Consider the following 23,963-nt stretch of genomic DNA (forward strand, 5'->3'; position numbering starts at 1 on the left):
TAAACTTTAATGGTGATATGGTATGCCCCCTGCTGTGTATTATAGTGTATACAGTATGATGACTTTGCACCCTTATAAAATATTACTGTTCAGATCAGTTTTTGAATTTGACCATAAAGAGACAGTGACATTGAACCCATAATTCTTGAGCCTTAATTCTTGATTGTGTTTCCATAGCTTTGTCTGGCAGGCGGTTAATGTGGTCTTCCTGGGTTACGTGCTTAGCTACCCCCCGTCTTTAAAAGTCAGCTGAAAAGACCACTTTGCAGTGAATTTTCTCAAGGCTGAATTCCTTGGTGGAGAGATTTTATGCTTCGGGCCAGAAAGATCAGGGTCAAATCCTGGGCCTACCACGATGTGGCTTAAACACATTCATCAGCCCCTTGAGCGTGTTTCCTCAGTGGTAACTGGGTCTACCAGTCAGGACTTTGTACGTTTATGGAGGGAATGGACTGCAGTGATGTTCCATCAAGCTTCCAGTACGTGGTACTTACCAGGAAGTCCTAATGGACGATGATTAACACTCTGGCAATTCTAACCTCAATTATGGAATAGAGCTCACATTCATAAGATACCACCGGGTAAGAAAAATAGTAAATTTTATGGCAGATACATACATTTATATGTATACATTTAAAAAAATTTTTTTAATGTTTATTTTTGAGAGACAGAGACAGCGTGAGCGGGGGAGGGGCAGAGAGAGAGGGAGACACAGAATCCGAAGCAGGCTCCAGGCTTTGAGCTGTCAGCACAGAACTCGACACGGGGGCTCAAAGCCACGAACCATGAGATGACCTGAGCTGAAGTCGGCCGCTTAACCGACTGAGCCACCCAGGCGCCCCCATATGTATACATTTAATTTGAAAATGGTATTGTTCAAGTATGCAGCGTGTCCTATGTTGTTTTTTCTTTTCTTTGCAATCATCTATGTGATGTTTCCTTCTGTTCTTTTATTCGTCTTTGTCCTTGAAACAACACTTAAGAAAGACAACTATATGTATATATTAGAGTTTTTACTTATTTATTTTGAGAGAGACAGAGACAACACGAGTCGGGGAGGGGCAGAGAGAGGGAGAGAGAGAATCCTAAGCAGGCTCTGCACTGTCAACACAGAGCCTGATGAGGGGCTCGAACCCACGAACTGTGAGATCATCACCTAGAGTCAGACGCTTAACTGACTGAGCCACTCAGGCACCCTGACAACTACATATGTTTAACATTTACTTAGGCTAAGTTTGAAGGAGGCATTTTATGTGTGATTAACATGTTCCCAGCGACAACTCCCAGTATTATCCACCCGTTTGAACACTCATGTTGCCTGTGACTGAGAGTGTCACTTATAACATTTGCCACAGGCCGGGTGGCTTGAACAACAGATACTTACTTCTCACCATTCTGGAGACTGGGCATCAGAGATCAAGCTGCCTGTAGAATCAGGTCTTGGTTAGGACCCACTTCCTGCCTTGCAGACGACCTCCTCCCAGCCGCGTCCCCGCACAGCAGGGGCGGGAAATGCTAGTGTCTCTTCCTCTTCCTACGAGGGCACTGATCCCATGTGGGGGTTCTGTTTTCATGACCTCGTCCAACCTGAATCACCTCCCTAAGGTCCAGCCTCCTAATACCATCACGCTGGGGATCAGGGCTGGAACCATGAACTTGAGGGGCACAACCATTCAGTCTATAACCTTTCACCACGGGCCCCGCAAGTCCATGTCCGTCTCACAGGAAACGTACATCCATGCCATCGTAGCAGCCCCCAGAGTCTTCACTTACTCTAGCTTCAGCTCAGAAGTCTTCTCCGAGGTCTCCCCTAAATTGGGTGGGGGCAAGACTTCGTGATGCAGACGAACTTCCTCTCCACCCATGAGCCTGTGAAGCAGACAAATTATGTGCTTCCAAAGTACATCTGAGGTACAGGCTTAGGATAGACCTGCCTATTCCAGAAGGATAACTTGGAAGGAGGAAGTAGGTTTAGGCTCCCACGCACGTCCATCCCCGGGCAATGCAATACCACTAGACCTGAGGCTTGAGGATCATTCTCTCTGGTTCCGTAGCCGCCCGCGCGTGTCGCTGAGTGGCTGGGGCAAGGGGGACCTGGCACATGGGACGGCCAGGGAGACACGGAGGGTTTCAAGAGCTGTCAGTCTGATGTCTCTTTCTTTCTCTACACAGAGTCTGCAGAACATCTATGACGTCCTCAAGTGGGTTTTCACCGTATTTCCTCAGTTCTGCCTGGGGCAGGGGCTGATCGAACTCTGCTACAACCAGATCAAGTACGACCTGACCCACAGCTTCGGCGTCGATTCCTACGTGAGCCCCTTTGAGATGAACTTCCTGGGCTGGACCTTCGTGCAGTTGGCCTCACAAGGCACCGTGCTTCTCATCCTGAGGGTTCTGCTGCACTGGGACCTTCTGCAGCGGCCGCGGTACGTCCCGCGGGGCTCAGCCTGGGAGGGCACCGACCTTTGACCGAAGAGGGAGAGAGAGCTCCATCTTGGAGATTGCAAGATAAGAAATGCATCCCGTCAGTGCTACACGCAGTTATAATGAGTGAAGATTGTGATTTTTTGTCGGGTTTTTTTCCTCTTCTTTCCTTCTTTTCTTTTTTAATTTTTTTTAATTTTCTTTTTTATTTTTTAAAATTTACATCCAAATTAGTTAGCATCTAGTGCAACGATGATTCCAGCAGTAGATTCCTTAATGCCCCTTGCCCATTTAGCCCAGCTCCCCTCCCACAATCCCTCCAGTAACCCTCAGTTTGTTCTCCATATTTATGAGTCTCTTTGGTTTTGTCTCCCTTCCTGTTTTTATATTATTTTCGTTTCCCTTCCCTTATGTTCATCTCTTTTGTCTCCTATGGGTACAGTCATGTGATATTTGTCTTTCTCTGACTGACTCATTTCACTTAGCATAATACCCTCCAGTTCCATCCACGTAGCTGCAAATGGCAAGATTTTATTCTTTTTGATTGTCGAGTAATACTCCATTGTGTGTGTATATATATATATATATATATATACACACACATATATATGTATGGTATATATATACACATACATATGTATATATACACACACATATGTATATATATGTATATGTATATATACATATGTATAATGTATATATGTATATATACATACATATGTATATATGTATACATATATGTGTATGTATACATACACATATATGTATATATGTATACATACACATGTATGTATATATGTATATATACATATATACATATATATGTATATATACATATATATGTATATACGTATATATACATATATATGTATATACGTATATACATATATATATATGTATATATATATATACATATATATATATATATACATATATATACATACCACATCTTCTTTATCCACTCATCCATCGAGGGACATTTGGGCTCTTTCCGTACTTTGGCTATTGTTGATAGTGCTGCTATAAACTTGGGGGCGCATGTGTCCCTTCGAAACAGCACACCTGTATCCCGTGGATAAATGCCTGATAGTGCAATTGCTGGTTAGGGTGGTTCTAGTTTTAGTTTTTTGAGGAGCCTCCATACTGTTTTCTAGAGTGGCTGCACCAGCTTGCATTGCCATCTTCTTTTCTTTTTTGATCGCTGTGAGTCACCAACCCTAGGAAGGAGAACGTCAAAAGATCATACACCAACCTGTGAGGGGATCGTTCCAATGGTTTCATTTTCCCCTATGGAAAGAGCTCAATTTCCCAACATGTCGGGTGAATTTCGTTGGTACCATAACAACTCATTAAAAAAATTTTTTTTTACTATTGATTTATTTTTGAGACAGAGACAGAGAGTGGGGATAGGGGCAGAGAGAGAGGGAGACACAGACTCTAAAGCAGGTTCCAGGCTCCGAGCTGTCAGCACAGCACGACGCGGGGCTCGAACTCATGAACCATGAGCTCATGACCTGAACTGAAGTTGGACGCATAGCCGACTGAGCCACTCAGGCACCCTTAATAGTTCTTAAATTTACATATACCCCATATATGAACCCATAATAATATAGAACTTACGTTTATGTTGATGTGTCTACTTACATAGACACACAATTATGTACACACACACGTCTCTGTTATTCTAAGTGGGATTTAAGTGGCTTTGCCAAGATGTCTAGAATATTGCCAGGTAGCACATTTTCGATGGCTGCCAAACAAATGTGCTTTCCTGGGTCGGCCTCACAGTGACGTGCCTCTCCCTCTGTGACCCATGTGGCCCACATCCACTGACTCGCTCTTTCCAGGAGCTGTGCATTTCTCTCTAGATTCAACTGTGAGAGGGATCCTTCACGGAGAAATTACTAATGAGGACCATGTCCCTGGAGAGAACCTGTTGAGGATCACGGGCATGTTACTAATATTTTGTGGTGAAGACTTTATAGACTTTTTCCTGTCCATCCTCTCAAGGCACGCTTCCTTTATAATTCCTTCCAATCTGCTACAGCAGTGAACCGCTTTGAATACAAATCCTAAAGGCTATCTTGAACTGGGCACTTTCACTCTGGGGTCCATGGATTTCCAGTATCTGACTGAATTTGGAAGAGCATTCTGAGTGCTTTTCCAGCATAATTGGTTCCGTGATTGGCCTTCGTGAGTTTAATTGTTTTGAAACCTAAATTGTAGAATCCCCTTGGATGGATTTCAGGGTGCCCCAGTTTCCAGTAGCATCAAAAGACTTTTCTATTCTATTCTATTCTATTCTATTCTATTCTATTCTATTCTATTCTATTTCATTCCATTCCATTTATTTTATTTTTTACTTATTTACTTTGTGAAAAAGAGAGAGAGCAAGCCAGGGAGGGGCAGAGAGAGAGAGGGATAAAGGGTATCCCAAGGAGGCTCCGAGCTCTCAGAGTGGAGCCCCACGTGGGTCTTGAACTCACAAACTGTGAGATCATGACCCCAGCTGAAACCAACAGTCAAGATGTTTAAACAACTCAGCCACCCAGGCCCCCCAAAAGATTTCTTTTTCAAAGAGAAGTCTTCCCGTATTCCTCTGCGGAGCATAAGTTAAACCATATTTTAGAATAATGTCTGTGCTATCCACAGTAAATAGTCGGTATTTACTGCTCTTTGTCAGCGGGGAGGCCACAGGGCACTGAAATTCAATCTGATGGAGACGCTCGCTGCCTACCACTCCTTACGGATGGCTACTACAGTGACCATCCCACCAAATTAATTTGTTTTTCTAAATCCGCATCTAGTCGGGTCATTAATCATTGCCTAAAGGAGAAAATCCAAGGTTCTTAGCCAGGCCCCCTCAAGTTGCCCTGCTCGTGCTCCGTAAAGCTTTCCGTGACCCTTGCTCTACACCCGTGGGTGGCGTTTGCCTCTGGTCACCTGCCCAGTCGGGGTCTCTGGCAGGACTGACCTCTCTCACCTCCAGCACCCAACTCCCAGGGCTGGCCTGATGCCTTCCAGCCTGTCTTTCTCTGCCGGGACCACAGTGTCTTTTTACAGCGTTTACGTGTTCCTCTGCTCTGCCTGCCTGTCAGTTCCTTGGTGCGGGAAGTCTGGTGCTCTAGCTGGATCGTGGAAGAGAACAGGAGGACCCTGCCCCCTGACCCTGGCACGGTCGGTGCTGGTCCCCCGCCCCTGCTCAGCGGCGTGTCCGTGACCAGCACCCGATGCTGGTCCTGAGAGATGAGTGAGCGAGCCTACCTCCTTGCTGTCTGTCCTAGGCTGTGCTGACCTTGAACCGCAGCCTGCTGCTGACCTTCGGCCGTGTGCTCAGAGCCCAGGCCTCCACTAGGACCTGAGCCCTGGCGGAGTCCCAGTCAGGCCCAGTGCCTCCAGACACCTTCTTGCCTACACTCTCTCTCCGGTCTGGAGCTGGGCTTTGCTGTCTGTGCCTTTGCTGGCTGGGAGGGAGCGGGCACGGGCCCCAGGACAGCATTTCTCTGCCGACTCTCTGGTGCCCATGCGTATTCCTCCTCAGCCCGAAGTTTTCTGAGCACAGTTAAGGATGCACTGCATGTTGGGTTGTGAGGTGACCAACGGGAAGTGACTCCAAGCCATTGTCCTGCGTCTGTTACAATGACCTGACATGTAAACAAATACACTTTCCCGCCCCTACGCTCCCCCCACAACCCTGAGATCAAAAACTCTGGGGATGCATCGAGGAGATACCTGTACAGCTTTCCAGGTGATTCCTGGCTCAGAGCTGCTGATGGGAGAACTTGGGAATGGGTCTTGGAAACAGGGAGGAAGAAGGGTCTCAGTCTCACCTCGTTGAGTCAGGAAAGGCTGCCGGAAGGGCCAGGTGCACTGGGGGGGTCCAAAGTCACACCTGCAGCCAGCAAAGGGGGAAGTGACCCCCCAACAGAAAAGTGTGACATGGGGTGAACTTTCACACGTTGAACACACCATTGTTCCCTTCACCCCACAGAGCACATCAGCCTCTCCAAAGTCATTAGCCACTCTGTACGTAAACGGCCTTCTTGTTTTGTTTTGTTTTGTTTTAACACATTAGAAACCATTATGTTCTGTGGCATCTGGGTGGCTCAGTTGGCTGAGTGTCTGACTCTTGATTTTGGCTCAGGTCATGGTATCACAGTTCATGAGTTCGAGCCCCGCATCAGGCTCCAAGCTGACACTGCAGAGCCTCCCTGGGATTCTCTTTTCTCTGCCCCATCTCCCCCCCACCCCCACTACCTTGCATTCTCTCTCCCCAAACAAATAAAAAGCCATTACGTTTTGCTAATTAAAATACATTAATTTCACACACGAGCTTATGTATTTCAACTCTACCATGTAATCCTTGTTCACAATACGGAAGACAAGCATTCCAGAAGCATTCCTGCGCTGATACGATGATCTTGGAGTAGTGATTTCTGTAACTTTCCATTGTTTTTGTTTTTGATTTGTTTCTCGTGCTTTTGCATGTTCTGTGGATGGCGTCCTATAACACATACTTCCAAGTAGCTACCTGTGTTCTCTCATCATCGAGGTTGTGTGTTGAATAAATTCTATCTTTGTTCAATGGTGATGTCAGGCACAGAAAAAGTAATAGAGAGCAGGGGCCTGGGTGGCTCAGTCAGTTAAGCGTCCAGCCCTTGAGTTCAGCTCAGGTCATGATCTCATGGTTCATGGGCTCGAGCCCCACATGGGGCCGTGTGCTGACAGGTGGAGCCTGTGTGGGATTGTCCCTCTCCCTCTATCTCTCTGTCCCAGCCCACTCTCACTCACCCTCCTTTCCAAATAAGTAAATAAGCTTAAAAAATAATAATACAGGGGCACTGGAACCTGGCGGTGGGCATTTTATGTTATATGCCTTTTTATCTTAAAATGGGTTAGGACTCCCAGGAAACTGCAGAATTAGTACAGAGACCCTGTGTGCCCTTCTCCCACCTGAACTCCTTTAACGTACCAGAACCCATTTAACCCATTTAACGATCAAAACACGTTGGCATGTTACGGTGTACAGGGGAAGCTGAAGTTTACTTTAGAGTTAAAATGTGCCAGGTGGAGAATCATAAGAAAGATTGAAAACCGAGCAGCTCCGATCTGAAACAAAGAAATTAGAGTTGAAAATTAAATTCGTGTTCATCCGACACTCACTAAATCCCTTGTGTGACAGTCCACTTACACCATCCAGCCTGAACCATGTAACTGTAGCTTTTGGGCTCTTCTGGAAACGCCGACTTTATTTAAGTGACCTATTTGCCGACAGTACTTAGATGACTCCTTGTGACAGTCTTGTGATAAATTCTTCCTCCCCCTCGCACGAAAGTCTGGCATAACTTTCTTAGCTGTAAAATTGAAAACCAGCCCTAGTTGGGCAAACATCCACTTTGCTGTCTTTTCGGAACACCATGCGTTTCCTTCGCGTTAGGAGATAAACGTGGACTCTTGTTCGTTGTCATTAAACCCGATGGCAGAAATGGGGCGTGTGCTCAAAGCTGATAGTGCTGTCTCAGGGCCGCATCTTCTTTTTTTTTTTTTTTATTAAAAAAGTTTTTTTCGGGGCGCCTGGGTGGCTCAGTCGGTTAAGCGTCCGACTTCGGCTCAGGTCATGATCTCACAGTTCGTGAGTTCAAGCCCCACATCGGGCTCTGTGCTGACAGCTCAGAGCCTGGAGCCTGTTTCAGATTCTGTGTCTCCCTCTCTCTCTGCCCCTTCCCTGCTCATGCTGTGTCTCTCTCTGTCTCAAAAATAAATAAACATTAAAAAAATTAAAAAAAAAGTTTTTTTAACGTTTATTTATTATTGAGAGACAGAGACAGAGCATGAGCAGGGGAGGGGCAGAGAGAGAGGGAGACACGGAATCCAAAGTAGGCTCCAGGCTCTGAGCTGTCAGCCCAGAGCCCGATGCGGGGCTTGAACCCATCAACTGTAAGATCACAACCTGAGCCAAAGTCAGATGTTTCACCCTCTAAGCCACCCAAGTGCCTCCCAAGACCGCATCTTCTGTGTTGACAGGTGTCTGACCTTCCTCGCCCTCCCTCTCTTGGACTCTTCGAGTTCCTGTTCCCACACATGAATGAGCTCTTCACTTTATGTTCCCAGAGGTCACACTGCCATCCAAGGCACGGTCACGTTTTCCAAGGATGTAGATGTGGAACGAGAGCAGATACGAGTGTTGAAAGGAAGGACCAGAGAAGACCTTCTCGTGTTATGCAACCTTAGTAAAAGCTATGGAGGCTTCTTCAAGAAGACCACCGCTGTGCAAGATATCAGCGTGGGCATACGAAGAGGAGAGGTAGGTGCCATCTAATCGTACCCCTTTCTGTTACAAACCCGTGTATCTCCAAACTGTGGATTCTGCTGTGTTGTGCTCAGAATAGCTGAGGTCAGAGCTGAAAGTCTTCGCATTTCTGGAATTTCTACAAAACTCAGTAGACACAGAATCTAAGTGGAGAGTCTATTGGCTCTTTCCCTGGGGAAACTTTGTTGCCGATGGCATTTATTCGGTTTCATAATTTTAAAAATTTCACGTGGTTGAGTTTTAATCGCTATTTGGGCTGCAGGATGACATTTTATGGAGTGCCAATATTTTCTCAACCCAACTCATTAAGGGGACCTGTTCTAACTCTTCCTGGGATGTCAGTACTTTTTAAATGGCCAATTAAGCCCACCTAGCAAAATGCTCTTCCGGAAAGGCAAAAGAACAGTCACACCAAAGCGATAGCTCAGAATTGCTTTTCATGGGATGGCATAAATTCTAGCAGGAATGTTTAATCAGAACAGATAGAAGCCATGCAAATTGTTCCTGATCTGTGCTTAACTGCATAAAAAGAAACCAAGTCTGAAGATGATTACCTTTAATTAACTGTTAAAAACATGAGGTTCCTTGCACTCATATTGTTACAAGCTCCTGAGGCATTCCAAGTAGGTTACACAGTTCCCTGAGCGACAGTGAGGCTGTGCTGTGAGCAGAGAGCGGCATTCCGAGGTGAAGGGAAGCCCGGGGACCGATGTAAACCGATCTAGGAACGGCCTCACGAGCTGCACTGTGGTTTGTGGCTGCAGAGGACAGCACGCTAAGGAAGGAGTGTTTTCATGGTTGCTATTTGCCACGGAACTCAGAGACTCACTATGCAACCTGTGGTGTCGTATCGAACTATTTTTTTTAACTTTGCTTCAAAAATCCACTTCAGTGTGGCCGCTACCTGTCCATGGTAGTTTTAAGCCGAAGGGTACTAGAAAAACTTGGAACGCTTTGTAAGGGAGATGCTCTGAGATGATCCCAGATGCCACGTATATTGCGTTCTGATTGCTCAGCTTTTTTTTTCCCTTTTAATGTTTATTTTTGACGGAGAGAGAGAGAGAGAGAGAGACAGAGACAGAGACAGAGACAGAGCATGAGCAGGGGAGGGGCAGAGAGAGAGGGAGACACAGAATCGGAAGCCGGCTCCAGGCTCTGAGCTGTCAGCACAGAGCCCGACGCGGGGCTCGAACCCACGATCCGTGAGATTATGACCTGAGCTGAAGTCAGACTCTTAACCGACTGAGCCACCCAGGCACCCCTGTTTGATGAACTTGCTTGATGGACTTTTTATGAACGTGGCGGGTTTAAATGCTATGACGTAAAGTGCTTTGTGAGAGCCGGTAGACGAGGCGGAGATGACTGAGATATGTCCCTGTCCCTCTAGGAATTCATAACCGGGTAGGAAACGGAGGGCCGTGAACACAGCGTGTTATGTAGCAGCGGCCGTGCGGCTCCTGGCAGGACGAGGGTGACAGCACCTGAGTGGCACTGCCTTGGAGCTGCAGGTCCAGAAATGGCAGCTGGACCCCGTGTCAGATGGTGCGGGAGACCCAGTGGGATGGGAAGGCATGGATATTAAAGCAGGTGGCAGTTCAGATGAGCAGCTGTCGTCCGGAGTCCCCAAGTAGGGTCCTGTGCTTAGGTAGGGCACAGTGCCAGGAAGCCCAGGACGGGCACTTTGCCAAGATTCAAGGAGCCAGGTCAGCCGGGGTTAGTAGACAGAGAGCCAGCTTTTGCCATAAGCAAGAGAGGTCTTGGGGGGGACACTGTAAGAGCCACACAGACCGTCTGTATCCTAGAACCTCCAGCTGAGAACATGCTGCTATACGAGGTCAAGACCAGGTCTGGAGAAGACAGCAAAAGGGCCTTTTTTCCCAGGGAATACAGGACAACAGTGAACCCCCAAACCACGAAAGACGTTGACTTGGTGCTGAGTGTCAGAGTTCAGAACTAACGTCTGTCTTAACTAATGTCAGGATCAGCCTAGATCTGAATTGGGGGTGGGGAGAAGAGGTGGGGGAGGGGGGAGTACTTTGTGCGGTGGAGTCAAGGGCGTAATGATTATAACGACGTGGCTTCCAAAAACCGTGGTCCTCCCCAGACGGACACAGTTAGGACCTTGAGGGGACGGGAGGTCTCCGCACAGTCCCAGGTAGCTGCCTTTACTCTGTCTTCCGGGGTGTTGCTTACACGCATTTACTGGTCCCCAGTGGTTGTTGAAATGGTTACGCTGCTTGGCTGCCAGTAGAATTTCCAGAGTGCGTTGCCATCTGCAGAGTGCTTGATACAACCGGGTAACCTCCAGGGTCTGCAGGTATCGAGGCGCAGAAACGCCAGCTCCGAGCCGGGTTGAAGTCGTGAAAGTCAAGGCTGTCTGCTGTAATTCAGAAGTTTTTTCCCTTTCTCGTTCCCTCCTGACAGTGCTTTGGGCTCCTGGGGGTGAACGGGGCCGGGAAGAGCACCACGTTCAAGATGCTGAATGGAGACACCCCTCCGACCTCAGGACACATGGTCGCCAGGACTCCCACAGGGTAAATCCAGACGTGGTCTTTCTTACTGGGTGTGCACAGAATGAGGGGCCCTGGAACCAAGCTCCACGTGCCCCTCCCGGCGAAAGGGAAGAGCGGCCAGAGGGTCAAGGGCGCGTTGGCCAAAGCAGCTAAGGCTGACCTCTGCCGTGGTGCCCGATGGGGTGGAGGTGTTGGGCCGCTGGCTGCTGAGTGGGCAGGACACAAGGGGGGCGCTGGCTCTAATTGCTTTACCAGCAGATCCAGCTTCAGACGCCCCCCCCCCCCCCCCCCCCCCGTGCAGAGGTGGCCAGAGGGGACTTCGTGGTTTCCATCTTGGGCCACCCAGACCCCCTCTTTCCAGTGGATGACCTGATGGCTTCGGGTGGGGGAGAGCGAACATATGAATCCAGATGGTGGCATCCGGGGGATCAGGGAAAACCTCCATGCCCCTTGCTGCCCATACCACGGAGGATGCTGGGTGTTCTCCCCGCTGGAGCCTGCCCAAGGCCGGCTGGTCCCATCCGGGCCCTGTGGACAACCCTCAACACAGAGCATTATCCCCGCGTGCCATTCCTAACACGGCCTTTTAGGGTGTGCATCACCCCGTCCTCTGGTTCCTTCCAAGCTGTGGTGCCTACCTGGGAACATCTGTGGGCATGTGGGCGCCTTTAGAGACGTGGCCATCCAGTCGGCAGGGCCTCTGTCTTCCCCGTCCCTGCTCGATCAGGACTGTTTCTGGGTTTTTTCTCTCCTAAAAAGTAGAGGTGCCTTGTTGTTAACCTCTCCAGAGGCTGGATTGGCTACTTGGCTTTTCCTCTGCTGAGTCCATCCCGGAGAAGCCCTGCCCCCCCCCCCCCCCCCCCCGCCTCCGCACTCCTCTCCCACCTGCAATCGTACAGCTGTTTCTACGGCAGCAAATTCATTGCACCCTGGTAGCTTTGAAAATAGATTTCAGACGTCTGTGGCTCAACTTGTAAGGACAACCATGTGCCTTGCTGTACCTCCTCGGAAGGTCCTTATATAAATAGTTGATTTCAGTCTGTCTGCTTGGGGGTAACAGTCACTCCTAAGCCCACTTGGAAACAATGTGCTCTAGGTTTTTAATTTTTTTTTTAGTTATTTTTTTAAATGTTTATTTTTGAGAACGAGACAGAGCGCGCGGGGGTGGGGGGTGGGCAGAGAGAGAGGGAGACACAGAATGTGAAGCAGCTCCAGGCTCCTAGCTCTCAGACGCAGAGACTCAAACCCACGGTCCACGAGATCACGACCTGAGCCCAAGTCGGATGCTTAGCCGACTGAGCCACCCAGGTGCCCCGTGAGGTTTTTATGTATAGGTTCAAATAGACTATTGAAGAAAATTGTTTGAAAATATGAAATCACCCATTTATTAGCTAATTCTTTGCATTGATAAATACATATTGTCATTGTATGATGTGCCAGGCACCCGGAAAGCAAAAGATCTTGTACTCCTAAAATGCAATGTTACTGTCTCCTACTAGTATGATTTAAACATACATTCATATCTGTGTGTTCTATACAGATGAACTATGTGTTCATTTTATCTGTTACCTGCGTGTGAAGTGTGCGTGGTTAAATGTGGTATTTGTGTGAAGTGATGCATATTTTATTTATTTTACCTTTTTATTTTTTTTTTAAGTTTATTTATTTTGAGAGAGACAGAGAGAGGGCACATGTGAGTGAGGGAGGGGCAGAGAGAGAGAAAGAGAGAGAAATCCAAGTAGGCTGTTAGCCCGGAGCCCGAGGTGGGGCTCGAACCCATGAACTATGAGATCATGCCTGAGCTGAAATCAAGACTCAGATGTTTAACTGGTCGAGCCACCCAGGTGCCCCAAGGGATGCAGATCTTAAAATCAGACAAGAATATAAAGATCATTTGGTATACTTCATTTATATTATTCCAGGAGCATTTCTTAATCCCACTCAATAATTGTTATTGTTTTAATTTTTTTGAAAACCTGGTGGACACGAAATCTCATTGTTAATTTGCACTTTTTCCATTATTCATGAACTTGAATGCTTTTCCCACGTTTATTTGTAAGGTGGGTTTCCTTTCTGCCAATTGCCTGTCAAGGCCTTTGTCCTTTTCTCTTTAAGGTTGTCTGTCTTTTTGTTACTTGTCAATGTAAAGGTTTTCCATACATTCAACTGGGAACTAATCTTTTGCCTGTTTTATGTGTTTGAATAAATACCTTGTATTTTAACTTTGTTTTAAAAGTTTCTTTGTGTAGAAATTTGCAGTGATGATGGAGCCAATTTTCAATTTTTTTCCTTTGTTATTTCTTGTTCTTTGAATCTTAAGAGATTGACTCATTCTGAGGTCATAAAGCTTAACATTCACGTCTTAGATTTTTTGGTGTGTTTATTTATTTTTGAGATATAAACCGAGTGCGAGCGGGGGAGGGGTGAAGAGAAAGGGAGACACAGAAGTTGAAGCAGGCTCCAGGCTCAGAGCTGTCAGCACAGGGCCCAATGCAGGGCCCGAACTCATGGACTGTGAGATACTGGCTGGAGCTGAAGTCAGATGCTTAACTGACTGAGCCACCCAGGTGCCCCTCATGTCTTTAATTTAATTTAAAAAAAAATTTTTTTTTAACGTCTATTTATTTTTGAGACAGAGAGAGACAGAGCATGAACGGGGGAGTTCAGAGAGAGGGAGACACAGAATCTGAAACAGGCTCCAGGCTCTGAGCTGTCAGCACAGAGCCTGACGCGGGGCTCAAACTCACGGACTGCGAGATCATGACCTGAGCCGAAGTCGGCCGCTTAACTGACTGAGCCACCCAGGCACCCCTCGTGTCTTTAATTTATATGGAGCTTATATTTAGATCCACTGTATGGTAGAAATACACAATAAAACCTTGGTTTGTGAGCATAATTTGTTCCCGGAACGTGCTTGTAATCCAAAGCACTTGTATATCAAAGCATATTTCAAGAGTCCTTGGCTCACATGTGATCATGTGACGTTTGGTGTCACGTACGACTCGTATTGCAAGACATCGCTCGTGTAGCCACTTAAAATTTGTTAGAAATGTTAGCTTGTCTTGCGGAACACTCGCAGAACAGGTCATGCACAATCCAAGATTTTACTGTAATTTGATTTTTTTTTTTTATCCTGAATTGCAGTTGGCTTAATGCCATTTTCTCAGTGAGGTGTCTTTTTGTCCCATCAGTTGGAAACACATCTGGTGCTCAGCTGCTCTGCCTGTCTCTTCCGAGTTCTTGACTTTCAGAATTGTTGTAACTCTTTTGGGACCTTTATTACATATTATTTTTCAGGATCGTCTTACCACCCTCTATAAAAATGTCCCAATATTGACATTTTAATTGAGATCGCATCACATTTATACGAAAATTTGGGGAAATTGAGCTCTTGCTGAAATTTTCTCTGCCTTTTCCGTGACGATGGTATCTGTAGGCATTTATTCAGTTCGTTTAGAAATATTTAATTATATTTTGCAATTTATAGAGTCCTTGCACATCTTTTTTAGATCTATTCCCCAGATGAATGTGTCTCCATCAGGAAGTATTTAATCTCTTTAATTGCTTTGTTTTTTCGATTTTCTTCTTGTTAGGTTTTTCTCACAACTTCGGGCTTTGCTCGCTGACCTCAGAAGTGAGTTTATGTGTTTGCTTTTGCTCTCTCCTTTCCTGTGTGTCAGCTTGTGTCTGTCCATTCCGTGCTACCTTCCACTCCTGATTCTCTGGGTCTCCAGTGCAGAGCCAGGCCCTACGTTGACAGCTTTGGGGTCCCATCCTGCAACGATGGGGGAATATGCATTTCTGGTCGCTGCACTGCTTGGTCTGGGCCTGCTGGAGGGTGGGGGGGGCCTTCTGGTACTCTAAACTCCAGGCTGCTTCTCTCAGCCTCCTCAGGAGTGGTGGGGCTGTGCTGTAGACCCAGGTATCTTACTGGATGTGGTTCTGGTCCCCCGTCATCACACAGGAGCGCTTTTGGTCCCCGTTACCTTGCAGGGGTCAGACTCCCAGCTGCTTTATGTAACTCAGATCCGGAACCCAGCAGGCAGTGGCTTGAAACTCTGTTCTGGAACCCAGCAGGCAATGGCTTGAGATCTGTTTTAGCATTCTCTTGTCTCTGGTGAGCAGAGACGTTTGCGTGGGTTTTTCTTTTCAAGACACTGATTACATAGCAATGAATGAACCAAGTAAAATCCAGTCATCATTTTTTGGGTGGAGGAAAGAAGTGTAAGGCATTGTGTCCACAACTTCCACTGGGATTTTAACTGATTTTATGTTGCATTTACAGATTAATTTGGAAAGAACTGAACTTTTTTTTTTAAATTGTTTTAAACGTTTTATTTATTTTTGGGAGTGAGAGAGAGCACGAGCAGGGGAGGGGCAGAGAGAGAGGGAGAATCTGAAGCAGGCTCCAGGCTCCGAGCTGTCAGCACAGAGCCTGACATGGGGCTCGAACGCATGAGCCATGAGAACATGACCTGAGCCGAAGTCAGACGCTTTCACTGATTGAGCCCCCCAGCCGCCCCGAAAGAACTGAACTTTTTATACCGTGTCTTCTCTTCTGCCAAAGTTGAACTGTCCAAGAACTGTCAAAATGATATGAAATGGTGGTGCTCACTGAAGTTCTTGTATTTCTGTGTTACCACCTGTGACAGTTTGAAAATTCTCTAGATGTTATTTTTTACTTTGTGAGTATTATTTTGCAATTTTGTTTAAGGTCCTGTAAGGAAAATCTTAAATTTATTATTTTGCATTCACGCAGATGAACACGTTTTGTAGTTCTTTTTCTTTTGGCACGTTTATGTCATAAATGAAAGATTCTTGATTACTGACCTGGCCTTACCATTCTGTAGTAAACTTAATTTTGTTGTGGATGTAAATCTCTTTTATTTGCTAAATTTTATATAGATTTTAAAATTTACAATTCATAAGGAAAGCTAGTTTGCTGTTGAAAACTTTCATTTCAATCCTTCCTGTTAAATTATTCCTAGTCTTAATTTTTGTTGTAATTTTGACAACTTCTATTTTCTTCAAAACCTATTTACCTAATTGAAAATTTTAACTCCTACCTTCTCATTCTAACTTTTTAATTTGAATGATTTTTAAAGTCTTCTTTCTCTATTAACGTTATCAAATCAATAAGTCTGTGGTCTTCCTCGATCCTAAAAATGTAATAATGGTATTATTGCTGTCACTGCCCTTTAAATAACATACATAATTTTGAGTTAGTGTTTTGAAAACTGTTACACATTTGTATTTCCCTGATGATGAGTGATGTTGAGCATTGTTTCGTGTGTCTGTTGGCCATCTGGATGTCTTCTTTGGAAAAACGTCTATTCATGTCTTCTGCCCATTTCTTAACTGGATTATTTATTTTTGGGTGTTGAGTTTGATAAGTTCTTTGTAGATTTTAGATTCTCACCATAGCTTATCAGCCATGTCATTTGCAAATATCTTCTCCCATTCTGTAGTTGCCTTTTAATTTTGTTGATTTGTTTTGTTTGCTGTGCAGAAGCTTTTTATCTTTTTTAATTTTTTTAAAAAATTTTTTAACATTTATTTATTATTGAGAGACAGAGAGAGAGAGAGCATGAGCAGGGGAGAGACAGAATCTGAAGCAGGTTCCAGGCTCTGAGCTGTCAGCCCAGAGCCCGACGTGGGGTTAGAACTCACAAACCGTGAGATCATGACCTGAGCTGAAGTCAAGAGTTGGCTGGTTAACCAACTGAGATAGCCAGGCACCCCTCTTGGTTTAATATTTTTTAAAAATTCCCTTTTAAGAAACTTTTTATTGAAGTATAAGTTACAACTAGAAAAGAAGATCTCAATGAATTTTTACAAAGGGAATACACTTTTATAATCTGTACCTTGCTCAAGAACGAGAACAAGACCAGTACCCCTTAATTCCTTCTCCTGTTCAAGAGTGTCTCCTCGCCTGATTTTTTTTTTTTTTAATTTGAGAGAGAGAGAAAGAGAGCGTGAGGGGGAAGAGGAACAGAGGGAGAGAGAAGGAATTTTAAGCAGGCTCCACTCTCTCTGTGGCGTCCAAAGCTGGGCTCAATCTCACGATCTGGGGATCAGGACCTTCACCAAAAGCAAGGGACGCTCAACCGACTGAGCCACCCAGGCACCCCTGATTTTTTTTTTAATGTAGCTTAGTGTATTATTATAAAATCAACACTTTTGCAAACAAGACTCGGGTCAAATTAGTAGAATTTTGACTGTTAACCCAGAAGCCCCTCTGTGTGCCTGGTCTAATTACTACCTCTTCTTTCTAGAAGATTCTGTGCGGCTGGCTTTATCACCCAAGGTTATCCCTAGACACCACAGGTTAATCTTGCTTATTTGTAAACTCTTGATAGGGCGTTTACATCTCTCAGGCTACTGGTCTATCTCCATTTTTTTCTTTTCTTTACAATCTGCGTGTTGGTCGTGCGCTGTTGGGCTTGGAGGGAGAGCTGGCTGCATACAGATGGTCAAGTTTCTCATGCTTCTCTGTCCTGTTTCTTGCAAGGTGCAGCTGGATCCAGAGGCTGAATCAGGCTCAGGTTCAAATTAAAAAATTCTGACTACTTTATCATGTAGTGGCAGTAGGTGACTTGGGCATGAGTCTATAGGAGGTAGTGTTACTTTCATCAGTGGCACATCATGTCCGGTCCTCACTCTGTACTTATTTACTGATTATTGAAGTATAATTGACAAATAGTGTTGTGTTAGTTTCAGATGCTCAGCATGTCGATATCAGCAGTTTTGATGCCTCGTGTCTAGGTTGGTGGCATTCGTTCCTTGGGGACTACCAAATAGTGATATTCCAGCTCTTATCTTTGTTTCCATTTACTCGCTGGGATAATTTTACACGGAGTTGTTTTCACCACGTTTTGTGTGATTACCCGGAAGTATCGTTCATATAAAAAAATGGCAGAAGAATGCTTGTGTTTTTTCCCCTTTTTATTTACCCACTTTTCCAGATAGTCTGTTGCTTTCCAGTCATCCCCAGAGGTGGAAAATCAGGGTTGTTTGTGGTTGGTAATGTCATTCTGGTTTCATTCTGACGGATGTAGGATTCTTCACAGACTTTTCTTTGTGCCTAGTTTTACCCCTTTCCTTCTCACGATCTCTGGTTTCCTCCATCTCCCGTTTCCCGCTGGTCTGTTTTCCTCACCTGTGTGCTGGGAATGATAACTCACGGGCTTGAATAAAGATGCACTGAGATCTCCCATAAAAACCACCTTGTTCAGTTAACAGGCATGGACTTCTCATGTAAGAAATAAGTTGCCTTCTGGGGCGCCTGGGTGTTTCAGTTGGTTAAGTTTCCAACTCTTGATTTCAGCTCTGGTCACGATCCCAGGGTTGTGAGATCGAGCCCCACGTTGGGCTCTGTGCTGAGCATGGAGCCTGCTTAAGATTCTCTCTCTCTCTCTCTCTCTCTCTCTCTCTCTCCCTCCCTCTCCCTCCCTCCCCCCTCCATCCCTTTGTCCCTCCTCCCCCCAAAAGAAATATTTGCTTTCCTAACTTACATGAAGAAAGCTGGACACTTGAAAACATGTCTCACTCCACCTGCTATGTGCTTACCCATCATGCTGTTGGCACTGACTCTTAACTGTTATAATTGCCACATCTGCAGACAGAGAATACAATTATATATTGGTCTGTGTCAAATGATAAAATGTCAGTGTGGAACTATTATGGCCAACAGCAGGAAATAGAACTGATGAGTTCAGCAAAGGTTTGAGGCATGTATGAGTCCTGGTTACGATTTTGAAAGGATTTGATGTGTATAAAGGAAACTCTCTCAGTTACTGTGCTGTTGATTTTTCCCTGCAATCATAGAAAAAAGGAGGTGTGTTTTTGTTGCTTAGGTGGTATGTGTGTGTGTTTTCCAACTTCTCTATTTACCAGTGCATACGGGCAAACGAATCAGAATTTCAAAGGAAACAAAAAGTATATGGTCTATTTTTCTCATCCCTGGAAGCCTGACTATCTCCTTCATAATCCCATCCCATCATTTGTAAACTAATTGGAAAATGAAATTCAAATAGCTATTCTTGAAAGAAAGAATACATTTACATCCCCTTAATGGTCTGCAAGTCCCTTATTATGCTATGTATCTGTGTAATTAGTTTAATTATAACTAAATCACACTTGCATTAATTATATTTTTAACCTTGATTATTTGTAATGTTAATTGCACATTGGTATTCAAGGAATTAAATGGGTAATTAGAACACAATGGAATTTTTAACTGCTTAGAGGGCTGGTATGCATCTTTCTGCCCATGAAGCCAATAAGTTATTGCTACCTAATTGGAACACACTGATTCAGTCATTCATTACTTTAAGGTCCATTTTGTCTCTCTTTTAAGGTTCTATGATCAGAAACAGTGCCCTTTTCTTGTTTAATTTATTAATGTTTATTGAAGGCGTGTCCACAAACTTGAGAATATGTCTACAGAATGTACTTCGTGGTTTGCTTTCAAGTACCATGAGCTCCCGGTACAATGCCGGTGGCCACGGAGTTGAAAGACTGCAGGGCAACAGCCATGTGTCTTCTCATTTGGCCAGCGCAGCTCATACGTTTGGGAATTGGACCGCGCTTGGTCAGAACATAGACTTCCCAGTTTGCCGCAGTCCCCGTGCTTCCATACTGCCTCACTCCCGACACCATCAGATGTGTAGTTGGACCGTTTGCAGCCTCTAGGCAAAATACATGCCATGAGCAGTAGTTCTAACGTGTTGTGACTCCAGTATTCCCCAAGCATTACACTGTGTCAGGGGCTTGGCATGTCTGCTCTCACCGGATAGTTGTAACAGCCTTGGGGAGAGGACCTTATCCTGATGAAACTCGTAAGGAACCTGAAGCCCAGAGATTTAGGTAACGTGCCAGATGTCAGACTTCTGGCAAGCTGATCTGAATCCAGGTTTGCAACATAGAAGTTACCAAACGGCCTGATGTTGGGATTCAACCGATGACTGTATACCTGGAGGGGCAGTAGGACGAAGGCACTGCCTCAGAGCCGGCCGGTGCTGGCTGGGGCCAGCCGGGGCCTTCTGGAAGCACGTGTGACTTCGGACACCTCCGGCGGGGGTTGGGGGGGAGGAAGTTATGCAGTCTCAGAACGAAGTCCCGGTCACCCCTCGGCCCCGGGTGTGAGGGAGGGATGGTCTCTGTGAGGTCCAGGAGTGGTCTGGTTAGCCCTGGGGTTGCCGGCCCCACGTAGTCTGTGTGTCAGGGGAGTTTGTAAGCGTAAAATTGCGCGCAGCACTGTGAAGCCTGGGTGGGTGCTGGTCCCCCTGATCTGTGATTGTCCACTGATAAATATTTACATGGCGAAGAAGAAACCAAACCATATATAATATAATAATATAATATATTATTATAATATAATATAATATAATATATAATATTATATTATATATAATATATAATATAATAACATATAACATAAACACAGTATATATTAAAACATTAATATATACAATATATTTACTATATATTATATATTGATTAATTAATATATCTAATGTTATATATTATAACATAACATATATTAAAAACAGTATATGTTAGAACATTAATATATATAATATATTTACTATATATTATATATTGATTAATTAATATAATATCTAATGTTACATATTACAACATATAACATATTAAAAACAGTAGATATTAAAACATTAATATATAATATGTATTTATTATATATCATACATTGATTAATATAATTATTAATTTAAAATTAATAATATATATTATATAGTAATATAATATTAATATATATTGGTGTGATTAATATAATTACTATTCATATGTAATATATATTAATAACATATTCACAATATTACAAACAATATAATATAGCATAATATATAATGTAATATATGTAATAACAATGATATATAATAATATAATTATATAATGTAATATATAGCATATATATAATTATATATGCAATTTTTTTGTAAAACGCAAGACACGTTTATTTACACTTTAGAGAGTAAACAAACTGCCCACACAGAATGGTCAGGAAACTTGACGTGTAGCCCTTGATTCATCCATGTGGATAGTTTTTCTGGCAACGGTAGTTAATTTCTAACTTTCTATTCAGAAACTTCACAACCCCACATATTTCAAGACACTTATAACTTGGTAATAATGTTACCTGATTTCCCTGAGGCCATTACTTAATGTTTCTCGTGGAAAACTAGAATTAATGCAAAGAAGTATAAACATTCATTATTCCATGGGGAAATTATGTTTGAATACTAAATTCATATAAAATTCGTAATACATAAAATTTGCAATCTCGTGCTTTGTCCTTCCCCTCAGTTATGATCTGTAGAGATGAGCATAAAATAAGATAAAAGGGAGCAGCAAGAGATATTTTTTTAAAAGGCAAGTTGACAGATACCAGAGCAAACACATATGTGTGCCATAAATGCTGTTGGCTTTCTCTTCCCTTTAAAGATCAACTATCAACTGGCTTTTAAAGAAATATGCTTTTTGTATGACATACAATGCAGAATTACAGGGAAAATTAAAGATAAAAGACTGGCACTTAGGCAAATGAAAACAAAACAAACACATAAATACCGTTTACAGAAAAGGCATATTCAGGACAAAAATACTATGTGTTAATAGAATATCCTCTCCTGCGTGAAGTTATCACGGTCAAGAACCTCTGTGTGTGAAACACTAAACAGGCAAATGTGTAAAACACTCTGTTGGAAGACTGGAAAGCGAATGACAGGAATGTATTTGAATGAAGAAATCTTCCCTCTTTACCCTCGTTATCTGCTGGTGAAAGAAATGTAAAATATATAATAGCATCAACAACACAAGAGCGTACACAGAAATAACAGATGGCGGCACCTGTGAACGAGCTGGAAGAGACGTGGACAGGTCAACAGTAGCTGTATCTCAGTAGGGATTATCGATAATCTTCTTTTGTTCCTTATTCCTTCCCTTCTTTTCCAAATCCTGAATTATGATCATATGTTAAATTGCCAGGCAATTATTTAAAATAATTAATAATAATTTAATTAATTAACTGACAAATAATTTAATTAATATATTAATAATTAAATTAAAAATTAAATTTAAAAGTATCAAATTATGTATAATAACTTATAATATTATTTATAATTGTAATTAATTAAATAATATAATATTATTTTAATAATCGGAAAACTCTTAAGGAGTGCCTGGGTGGCTCGGTTGGTAAAGTGTCTGACTTTGGCTTAGGTCATGATCTCAAGGTTTGTGGGTTCGAGCCCTACATTGGGCTCTCTGCTGTCAGCACAGAGCCCACTACAGATCCTCTGTCTCCCCACTCTCTGCCCCTCCCCTGCTTGAGCACGTGCTTGTACACGCACATGCATGCATGCTCTCTGTCTCTCTCTGAAATAAATAACCATTAAAAAAATCTTAAAAAAAAAGATAAAGTCTTTTTAAGACACAGACATTTCTCTTCACATTTCAGACCAACACTTTTGGAGCCTGTTTCATTTGAATGCAGGCACTTGGGCCAGACCTTTTCTCTCCCCTCCGCCCACCCTTGGTTTCCTCCTGTCTTAATAAGTGATCTTATCGTGGAATTCATGTGAGCAATAACTATTAGGGACGATAATACCATCAGATTCCTAAGTACTCTGGGTATTGCATCTAGGAGCTTACATACAGATTACTTTGCTTCATTTAAACCACTGCAATACCAATATTACAAAAAGGACACAGAACTCGTTTATTGCCTAGAAAAGCCCTGTGTTTCTCTAGACTAACACGAATCACCGATTAGAGTAATTTAAATCATAACCTCACCAACTAGGGATTACTTGAAAATTTGTTTCTCTCCCATTTAAAATTAAATGGCAATTTAAACTACTACTACAGAGTTAGGAAAACAATGAAGGGAAATCCTCTATAATCTTACATGAAAGTGACTTTTGTTCTTGTAGTCCCAGTTTTGAAAAAAAATCCTATCTAACCATATCTATCTATCTATCTATCTATCTATCTATCTATCATCTATCATCATGTGTATATGCATATCTATCATCTATCATCGATCTGTCATCTATGTATCTATCATCTATCTACCTTTCATTGATCGATCTATCATCTATCATCTATCTATTATCTATCTATCTATCTATCTATCTATCTACCTATCTATCCATCTATCTATTTATCATGGATGTATGCATATCTATGAATAATCTATAACTATCCCTCTATAATACATGTATGTGTTATATGTATCTATCATGTCTCATCTATCACCTCTATCACTTATGACTTTTTGCTGTCTTCTGCACTTGTACACACACACACACACACACACACACACACACACAGTAGCCATAATAGTGTAACTGTTCATTCATTTCACCCGAGTTTCCAACTTTTACATCATATCAGGAGTGTTGTTCAGTCCTGCTGCACACATTTCATACTGACGACTGATGTATATTCCACTGGATTTCTACGTCCCTATGTCCTGAGCCGTCTCTCTGTCACATAATTATAGTCTTACTTGAATTCTCCTCTCTTGGAGCAGAGTGTCTGGGTCCAGCAGTCTTATTGGATAAAAGAAAGAGGTGTCTGTTGTGTGGTATGGCTGAGATACGGCAGCGGGCACAGACCAAGGGATGGTGTCTATATTTAGCGTCAGCATTGACTTCAGCAGGTGCAGTCCGGATCATCTCTGTAATTGA

General features: G+C 43.6%; 1 protein-coding gene across 6 annotated transcripts in view; it reads left to right on the forward strand.

Annotated features, from left to right (window-relative positions):
• ABCA13 (ATP binding cassette subfamily A member 13) overlaps positions 1–23,963 on the forward strand; it is a 395,893-nt gene that overhangs the window by 298,292 nt on the left and 73,638 nt on the right. For all 6 annotated transcript variants that reach the window (XM_047839515.1, XM_047839521.1, XM_047839537.1 and 3 more), the window contains 3 exons: positions 2,173–2,426; positions 8,536–8,728; positions 11,159–11,268. In XM_047839515.1, the coding sequence (XP_047695471.1) occupies positions 2,173–2,426; positions 8,536–8,728; positions 11,159–11,268 (557 nt within the window). The remainder of the gene's footprint in view (positions 1–2,172; positions 2,427–8,535; positions 8,729–11,158; positions 11,269–23,963) is intronic.

This window comes from Prionailurus viverrinus, chromosome A2, assembly GCF_022837055.1.
Source record: "Prionailurus viverrinus isolate Anna chromosome A2, UM_Priviv_1.0, whole genome shotgun sequence".
NCBI lineage: Eukaryota > Metazoa > Chordata > Mammalia > Carnivora > Felidae > Prionailurus > Prionailurus viverrinus.